Raw genomic sequence first — 9,719 nt, 5'->3', positions numbered from 1 at the left:
TCCATTCCAACCACCAAGGGGAAAGTATTTCTTCCTCTACATGCGAGTACCAGTACGTTACCTTTCGAGGCGGAAGTAACTAAGCTCTTACCCAATTTAAATAACCCGGAATTTTTTTTTGTTGAACATACAATTACCCTTCCATTTCTTTGGTGCAAGAAAAAAGGTTAGCAATTGGCATAAAACAAATAAGCACACATCGGAACTATCAATCCCCAAGAAATTTGCGCTTCTTTGTTGTGTTCATAAAAGGCCTGATGACCCATTCAGTCTGAGCTTCATCCTGTTCCATCGTTCCTAATTTAACCTGCAACATGAAAAGTACCGGCAAAATGTTAAGGATACCACGGTTGAATGACAACACCCGAGTTAAGTCTCTATCACAAAGGGTTCAAGTTGGATATAAATAAAAATTTTACCAAGCTAAGACAGACTCCAGAGTTTAGATGAGTTGGGCAATAGTCACAGAGAGAAGTGACAATTTTAATTTTAAAAATAACATGAAACTTTTTATGAAAATCTCGGTGGAGACGGTTGCAAGGGTTCAGATTGTGCGGTTTGAGAACACCCTAAAATTATAGGTTGAACAAAACAAAACGTAATATTTATGCGAATTGACCTTTCGTATCTCGAATGAAGTACTGAACCTACTTACCTGATACAGCCGCATTTCGAACCGGGGTCCTATCTCTTTCAGTTCAATCGATTTGGGACCTCCACGTTTCTCATAAACATGATGCCTGCATGATTTCACCAGACTTACAGCCACCATGAAAATATTAGTTGGTGGAACATTGTTTCACAACATAATTACCTGAACGAAATATAATCTGATTGATTTGCAAAAGTAACGATTCGTTTTGTATCCGGCTTGGGCACAGGAAATAGATACTTTAAAATGTTTGCAGTCCTTTGACCGAGCTGCCAACAATCGAAAATTCCACAAATATTATAAAAAGTTCATAGTAGATTGAAGGAAACAGAAATTGGACACAGGAAATAGATACTTTCAAATGTTTGCTGTCCTTTGACCGAGCTGCCAAGAATTGAACATTCCAACAAATATCATAAAAAGTTCATAGATTAAAGGAAACAGAAAGTTCCGGCACAATCAACATAATTTTTGGTTATATAATCATTAAAATCCACATAATTCTGGAGGTTTTATAATAATTACAATTCAATTGTTGGCTTTGTGGGAAAGGGAGAGAATATTGACCTGCAAAACAGTATGTGCATGCACATATCATATTTTCACATGTACAAACACACGCGTGTCTGAGAGATAGAAGATAAGGCCAACTGATAAAAAAAAGTCAAGATGCACATACGGTAGTGATCACAAGGATCATGCCCATTAAGAAGTTAACTAAAAAGTCTATAGGAATTACAGATGTATTCAAATGACTATGCAGTAGAGTGATATGAAACCCACAGAGGTGCAAATAGTTTATGGAACATAATATCCGGTCGCAGATTGAGTACGAATTTTCCAAAGTTCTATAAGATATGAAAGCTGATGGATTTTGAAATTTCAAAATTCTGTATCTGTTTAACAACAAGGTTGCAGCCACGATCATTCAAGATTACTAAGATTATATTGTTAAGTGACAGGTTAAAACAGTGGATGCACGAACCCTCATTAGTCATTAGGTTCAACTTAATCGAGTAAAATCTCAAGCTTTGACAACAGAGGCAAGAAAAGGAAAAATCAGACAAAGAAATATAACCTTAGTAGAGAAGTTGTCAAGTATCAGATGTGGGTAAACCTCAGGCATTGTTCCAATAGCTTTCCTATCCTTAATGTCATGTCTTGTAACCTACAAGAGATTGCTAGATTACAATATCACATGGAAAACAGGATCAAAAGTTGTATGTCGAACGAAGTATAGCACTAACCACATTGAGTAATCCAAAGCTAGCAGTAGGACCAAAAGGTAGATGGCTTATGATCATACCATCTGGTACACCACGATGTTCATGGACTAAGATAACATCTGTAAAATCATGAGCTCTGCAAGTTTCAATAATCTCTGATAAAACCTGAAACCAAAAAACTGATTTAACTTGTGCACTTTTAGTGCTCAGTTTCTCCGCATGCAAGTTAAATCGAAAAGCTTCACATAAAAAGAATTTGGAGTTTCAGAATTTTTTGAGCAATGCAGCAATAATGTTAAAAGAATGATCAAAGATAATTTCATTTTGAAAAGTCAACAGCAATTATGCTTGACAGCCTTCTTAGACCATCTATCAGAAGGATGCCAATTTATCATTTCTATGCTCTAATGGGTTTCATTAAAGATAGAACAATGCACCCAAAGAGCAAGGGAAAATAGCAAAAGTACGACAAACTTAACAATACACCAACCTGACCACCTCGATTCATTCGTTGTGCATTTGGAAAAACAAACTTCAATTCCTGAAGTAACAGACATAACATCTATGAACACATGGCACAAGCAAGGAAACTAAAACCACAGGCGATAAGAAGGTAACATTTCTTGGTGCAAAGTGACAGCTAAAACTTAGGAAAAATCAGACTTGACCACCTTCACAAACTGTGTAAGTGGAGCACTAGGATCGCGTGATGTTGTGAGTAAAATTTTGGGATCTCTGTTGGTTGCGTTAACATATTCATCGTCAATGGTTGAACGGGGAACTGCGTTTAAGTAACGACAAATCCATGCATCAGTTTAGAACATAGGCAATTGTCCCCTAGAAGTAACATCAAGAACATAGCATTCTGTGATAGGCTCAGAATTAACATTTTCCTTTTAGGATCCTCCAGATAAGTGAGATTATCCGAGAAATATATCAAAATCACGAGCCAAGGCTTACATGTCGTCATGAATATATCACATATTGTGATAATGTGAAACAAAACTAATTGCCCGGTTGTGGAAATGTGAGGATGTGCTATCATTCTATTGACACATTGGGTGTAGTCAAACAACTTTATAGAATGAATAACAAAAAATAAAATCGAAACAAAACAAAATAATGAGCAAATTTACCAATGCAGATTGTAGAGAAGGAATAAATACCAGCAGTATGTTCATCTTCAAGATCAATTTCTTGGCGAAGGGCCGCCTCTTCATTTCTGAGCTCAGTGGGAATTGGCTTTCCCTCTGTTCACAAGGGAAAAAGGTTGAATGGACAAAATTAATTTGATAAAGAAAATCCTTAATTCTGTTTGTTACTCATCAACAAAGAAATATCAATAACCTGCTAAGGCTTCCCGAATTTTTCTCTTTTTCTCATAGAGCAACCGCTCTTTGACCTCCAAATTTTTCCTATAAAGATACTCTTTCTTCAGCCTCGTGTTCCTTTTCAACATTGTCCTTATTAAAACCCTTCACAAAATCACAAGTGGATGAAAAAGGGGGAACGCCACGCAGCAGAGTTAAGACCGAAAAACTGCAAGAAGAAGGAGGCAGACAACACACCAAGCAAACCTTTTTTTGGTGGACTTTGCTCGGTGCAATGGTGGGAAGACGAAAACCAAGGCTCCAAAATAAAGGAAGACAAGAGGAAAACCGAGAGGTGAAGAAGGAAGCAAACCCTCACTAGATATGGGCCCAATTGTATGGGCTGGAAGATATGGAGATGGGGGTCTCTTGCAAGGTCCAGACCAATAGAAACGGCTATTTTTGTAATTTCGTTATCTATTTTAAACTCTCAAACGCTCCCCACACGCGCCAGGCGTTTTCAACGGTCATATACGATAATTCTAACACCTCTCTTTTCTCCTTTTAACATTCGAATCAAACCATTATTTCTTGCAGGGAGTGAGCCCTATTTCTTCTGTTTCTTTCAGATTTGCATCTGAAAAACAAGGGATCTTCAGTTTCGAATCGGATTATACACTGCTTCCTTGTTCAATCTATTAATGGCGAAGTCCTATCCTGAAGTGTGTGAGAGCAGCAGATTCTTTGAAACGTTCAAGAATTTACTTCAGAAATCAAAAGTAAAGACAATGCCCATCCTCCAACGTAAATTCAGATCTGATGGTGAAAACATGGCCCCGAAAGATCCCAACATCCAGATCTGTGATCCTCCACTGTCCCCTTCAATCTCGTTCTTAAAAAAACCAACATTAAAACCAAGAGAATCCACCGCACATGTGACCCAAGAAACTATGTCTGAAGCTCCAGATGCACCAGTCAAGGTACTGGAAAATGAGGTTTTTTTTCCTTCCAATTTCGTGAAACAATCTTACATTTGTAGGATCAGTCATCTGGGAAATGATTAATTCGATGTAATATATATTCAGATATTGTAATTTTTTGTTACTTTATCGTGAGTCCTGGTTTTGAATTATGTAGTATCTGTTATGTCAATAGGTTGTGGTAAGGATGAGGCCGGTGACTGGTCTTGGAATTGGAGATACTTTGGTCAGAAAAGTTTCAGAGGAATCAGTGACTATCGCTGAAAGGAAGTATACATTTGACTCGGTGTTGGACTCAAATTCATCTCAGGTTTGAAGAGTTTTGGAAGAATTCTTTATATTTCACAAACTGGAAAGGAGACGCATAGTGTTTTAGTTTCTCGTTGATGAATTTTATTATTTTGCTTCATTAAAGGCTTTCTCGGTGGTTTTCTTTAGGTAAATATAAGAATCTTAGTTGAACAATTAAGTGGTTTTGTATTCACAGGAGGACGTCTACCGATTGATTGGTGCTCCTTTGGTTAAGGATGCTTTATCAGGTTATAACACAACAATTGTGGCTTATGGTAAGGTAACTTTTTTGGCCGATCATAATCTAAATTTGACTCTCTTTTATAAATTTGCATTTTATGAACATGGAATATCGTTTGATTTTCTATTAATACTAGACTGGAAGTGGGAAAACTTATACTATGTGGGGACCCCCAAGTGCAATGGTTGAAGGTCCATCATCAGGTGGTCTTCAGGGTATTGTGCCCCAGATTTTCAAAAATCTTTTCTCCGAGATTCAAAAGGTAGATTATGTTACCGAGTAGACAAAAAGTTGAAACATGAGTTGGTGATGTAATTTGGACTCATTGATTGTATGTTATCATAATTATCGCGTAGGAGCAAGAGAACACTGGTGGCAGGCAGACAAACTATCAATGTCGGTGCTCGTTTCTTGAGGTGATTATTCTGGGCCGTTGGCTCTTCTTGTCTTGATTTCTAATGAAGTCCCTAGCTAATCACCTATAGATTGTTGCTGCAGGTGTATGGTGAGAAAATTGGAGATCTAATCCATCCTATTCAACAAAATCTGGAGGTAAATTCGCTGCTTCTCAGATACATAGAATAATATAATTATGTTATTCCCTCTAAACGAAATCTGATGGATAAACTGGGTTTTTTTGAACTTTGTTTAGATAAAAGATGATCCCAAAAACGGGTTTTATGTGAAGAATTTGAGTGAGGAGTACGTGAGCAACTATGAGGATGTCACTCAAATTTTGATTAAGGTATATCAATGACGATGGTGGTGTAAACACAAAACATTCCCTTACGAATTTATAGAAATAACTTTACTAATTGGCTATTGCTATACTGTAATTCAACTTCATGCTGCAGGGTTTGTCAAATAGAAAAATTGGAGCGACAAGCATAAATTCTAAGAGCTCAAGATCCCATATCATGTTCACATGCATTATTGAGTCTTGGTGCAAGGTAGGCAGTATAGTACATGACATTATACTTTTTATTTACTCTTGAAACTTCTCCCCCATCCAAAAACCCCAAAAGAAATCAGGAACGGAAATCTGTTCGCTAATGTGTTATTTTAGTGACTAATTTCATCACTCGATTTTATTGTCATCTCTTAGGAGACCTCGTCGAAGTGCTTTGGTAGTTCAAAGACTAGTAGAATATGCCTTGTCGACCTTGCTGGATTCGACAGAAACACACCTGAGGATGCTAGTCGACAGCATGTGAAAGAAAGAAAATACATAAAGAAGTCAATATCACAGCTAGGGTATGTATGGTGAACACATCTAATAGTTTTATTAAGGTCCTGGGTTTTTTCAATCATGCAAAGTATTTAAGGCTTTCTTCTAGTAATCATTATCGTGTCATGTTTGTACATTCTAGTTGTAATGGATTTTAAAAGCATCCAATATCGGTGTCAATGAAAATCCAAGTTCAAACATTTTATTCAAACAATTCCCTTGCATTGGAAATAAATTTTTTCCATCCATATTAACTGAAGTTTGCAGAAATGTAAATGGAACAATTAGCATAAATAATCTGACATCAGATTGGATATTGTTTATTTTAATTGAACTCTCTGTAAATGTGCAGGAACTTGGTAAATATTCTCGCAGACGGAAGTCAATCAGGGAAAACTGGAGATGCTGCATATAGAAGTTCAAGTCTTACTCATCTTTTGAGAGACTCATTTGGCGGCAATGCTAAACTCTCCATTATATGTGCCATTTCTCCAGACAACAAGTACTAAAAACCATTGAGTTTTATTTATTGATTCTAGATATAAATTTGGCCTTGAAAGAAGTGGTTCTAGTTTCCCTCTGATTTATCTATTTTTACTCTCACTGTATTATTGATTGTTTTGTTTCTTATATTTTCTTATGCTTTCTCCTTTATATGAGCAGAAGCAAGAGCGAAACTCTGAGTACACTCAGATTTGGACTGCTGGCAATGTTAGTAAAGAATGAACCTGTAATAAATGAGATAACAGAAGATGATGTTAACGATCTGAGTGATCAGATTCGGCAACTAAAGGTGTCATTATTACTTGCCACTAAATTAAGAGTTTTACAAAGTTTTTATGCTTGAGGTCTTGAATATCATTGATTTAACGCAGGAAGAATTAATGAGAGCTAAGTCCAGCACATGCAACTCACTCAGCAATGGCGGACACTTCACAGGAGGAAATGTTCGTGAAAGCTTGAACCATTTGAGACGCAGCCTCAATCGTTCATTAATCTTACCCCGAATAGACAATGACTCTGAAACAGATCTGTGCATTAATGAGGATGATGTAAAAGAACTAAAGCTTCAGATTGACAATATCCGAGTTTCTCATGATGAAAATTTAAGAGAAGATTCCGAAAATGGAGTGATTAGTGCCCTCATGTACTGTACTGAAGGCTGTGAAACAGGCTTCACCTGTGAACACTATTTGAGTTGCTCAGAAGATGGTGAGAACGAAGAAATTAATTCCAGTGAAACTCATACAAAATTGCCACACATGAAAAATGTTACCCAGGTTGCAGAACTTGATCAAATTTCTAAGAACTCCATTGCGACGGATCCTCTGGCAATCAATAATCTGTCCATCAGTGGATGCCATGAGACTGGAGACCTACAAGATCCTGTGTTTTCCGAGTCTCCTAAAATTAAGAGTTCCCAGAGGAAAAGCTTAATTTTCTTATCAAATCATCTCTCAAGTCAGGAAGATGCAATACAGAGTTCCAAAACTCTGGATGTGTTGTGGCAATCACACCAACAATCTGATCACGGTAATTCGTCCCTAAGATCCAGTACAATTTATCCTGGCCCTACTGAGTCCTTGGCAGCTAGCCTTCACAGAGGATTACATATCATTGACTATCACCAAAGGAATTCCACAACAACTAGATCATCCGCCTCCTCTCTTTTGAACACTTGGCACTCAAACCGTGCCTATCAGTTGACAAGGGCAGTACCTCACCAGTAAATGGCCAATCTTCAGATCCTTCATCTGCTTCCTTTGTTTGTAAGAAATGTCAAGCGGAGGATAGTTTGAAGACAAATATAATAAAAGTGGATGTATCAGCAAATTCAAATAGATTGGGGATTCCAGTGACCAAGGTTGGTCTAAAGCTGCTTAATTTTGATATCCAATGCCATACCATTTATAAATAAAATCGGAATTTCTTTCTTCTTTATATTTATCCCTTGGCTTTGCGCACAGGATGTAGAGAAAGATTTAGCACTTGCTGCTGAAAGAGAGAAGGAGCTCGGTAGCAAATGCAATGAGCAAGCAGCTGAAATTGAGCATCTAAGGAAACTGGTGATAGGACTTTTTTTTCTGATGTAAATGTGGGGCATGCTTATCCTAGAAACATGCTATAACGACCTGTTTTTCACTGCAGCTAGAGCAATGCATGTGCGAGGCTAATCATCAGACTGATGTTAGAGCATGGAACAATTCTTCCAGTTTCAGCGAAATGAAGAAGCAGCTGCCGCCTATCCGTGAGGATGAAGATTATTACTGCCGCTCAACAGATGTTGAAAATCAGGTACGGACTTTGTTTTCCAAATTTGACATTAGATATGCTTACTATATGACGTGTCCTTGTGGATTTTATTGTTATTATATAACGTGTCCTTGTGGATTTTATTGTTCCTTCAAGCTTGTGGCGTTTCATGGTGATGAAAATCTCGATTCAGAAGTTGTGAAGGAGCAGTGTGAAATTAAAGAAGTCCAGGAAGACTTGAACCATTCTATGAAGAAATCCTTTGACACTGAAGAAAAGGAGTCACTTATCATAGAAATTGAAACATTAAAAACTAAACTGCAGATGTACACTGACACACCAACAAGAAGATCAACTGACAAGCTCAGATCTTCTTTGCTGTCTCAATCTATCCAGTTTAGAAAAAGTTGCACAAATTCTCAAGGCATTAGTGGAGAAGAATTTGAGAACGAAAGGCAGAAGTGGATGGAAATGGAGAGTGACTGGATATCACTAACTGATGAATTAAGAATTGAAATAGAATTTAATCGTCATCGAGCAGAAAAGGTTGAATTGGAGTTGAAACTAGAGAAGCGGAGCACGGAAGAGTTGGACGATGCCCTCAAAAGATCTGTCATAGGGCAAGCTAGAATGATCGAGCACTATGCAGAGCTGCAGGAGACGTACAATGACATAGTATTAAAGCATCGAGCCATTATGGAGGGCATAGCAGAGGTGAAAAGGGCAGCTTCTAAAGCAAGATCCAAGGGTCGCCATGGCTCTCGTTTTGCTAAGGCCTTTGCAGCAGAGCTTTCTTCTTCGAGGATGGAAAGAGAGAGGGAAATGGAGTTATTAAAGAAGGAGAACCAATGTCATAAAGTTCAACTCAAAGATACCGCAGAAGCTGTGCACGCCGCAGGTGAACTTCTTGTTAGGTTGAGAGAAGCAGAGGAGGCAGCTTCAATAGCTGAGGTAAATCATACTCACACACATTCTTTCTAGTTTCTGGACAGCCACATTTTCTAACCTTTTTGCTTCGTGCTGCAGGTGAAGAACACAAAGATAGAGGAAGAGAATGACAAATTGAAAAAACAAATGGAGAAACTGAAAAGAAAGCACAAGATGGAGATTATCACAATGAAACAGTACCTTGCAGCGAGCAGGCTGCCTGAAGCTGCATTACAACGTCCCCTATATCGTGAAGACTCGGATGTAACACACGATTATGATAAATCATCTGCATACCATGATGATGATCAGTCTTGGAGGGCAGAATTTGGTGCAATTTACCAAGATCACTACTCTGGTTTTAACTGATTGAGCATGACCCCCTACTTGGGTATAATGCAATTACATAACCTAAGACTTTATGGAGGAAAAGTATATGACATGCAATTACATAACCTAAGACTTTATGTAGGAAAAGTATATGATCTTGTCTGCTTTCGAAGTTTATTGGCAGCCTGCCATTTTCTGTTTAAAAAATAAGCCAAATCCCCAAGAAACCTGTACTTTCAACTGAAAAACTTATTTACCTTGATTGAAAAAATTTAATCTGA

The 9,719-nt window shown here is 37.7% G+C and overlaps 2 protein-coding genes across 3 annotated transcripts; one reads left to right on the top strand and one right to left on the bottom strand.

Moving 5' to 3' along the window:
* LOC140811597 (uncharacterized) lies at positions 1-3,577 on the bottom strand. 2 transcript variants are annotated; one of them, XM_073169583.1, is made up of 10 exons: positions 3,226-3,577; positions 3,045-3,128; positions 2,550-2,659; positions 2,369-2,419; positions 1,900-2,043; positions 1,731-1,820; positions 815-921; positions 656-740; positions 206-307; positions 1-108 (listed from the first exon to the last, which is right to left on the bottom strand). In XM_073169583.1, the coding sequence occupies exons 1-9, from the start codon at positions 3,335-3,337 to the stop codon at positions 209-211; spliced, it is 882 nt and encodes a 293-aa protein (XP_073025684.1). In that variant the 5' UTR covers positions 3,338-3,577; the 3' UTR covers positions 1-108; positions 206-208. The 2 variants fall into 2 exon arrangements, with proteins under 2 accessions (XP_073025684.1, XP_073025683.1); XM_073169582.1 differs by having other exon boundaries at positions 1-307.
* A 133-nt stretch (positions 3,578-3,710) lies between these two features.
* Positions 3,711-9,617, top strand: LOC140811596 (kinesin-like protein KIN-12F). The gene is given in 17 exon segments (XM_073169581.1): positions 3,711-4,168; positions 4,344-4,478; positions 4,656-4,739; positions 4,837-4,962; positions 5,057-5,116; positions 5,199-5,252; positions 5,353-5,445; positions 5,555-5,650; positions 5,806-5,954; positions 6,281-6,430; positions 6,592-6,721; positions 6,804-7,590; positions 7,593-7,792; positions 7,896-7,994; positions 8,077-8,223; positions 8,338-9,132; positions 9,208-9,617. Coding segments are annotated over 17 exon segments (3,654 nt in total). The 5' UTR covers positions 3,711-3,889; the 3' UTR covers positions 9,478-9,617.
* Positions 9,618-9,719: the final 102 nt, after the last annotated feature.

The sequence above is a fragment of the Primulina eburnea genome, chromosome 14 (assembly GCF_022965805.1).
Source record: "Primulina eburnea isolate SZY01 chromosome 14, ASM2296580v1, whole genome shotgun sequence".
In the NCBI taxonomy this organism is placed as follows: Eukaryota; Viridiplantae; Streptophyta; class Magnoliopsida; order Lamiales; family Gesneriaceae; genus Primulina; species Primulina eburnea.
This window is presented reverse-complemented; position numbering and strand designations above follow the sequence as displayed.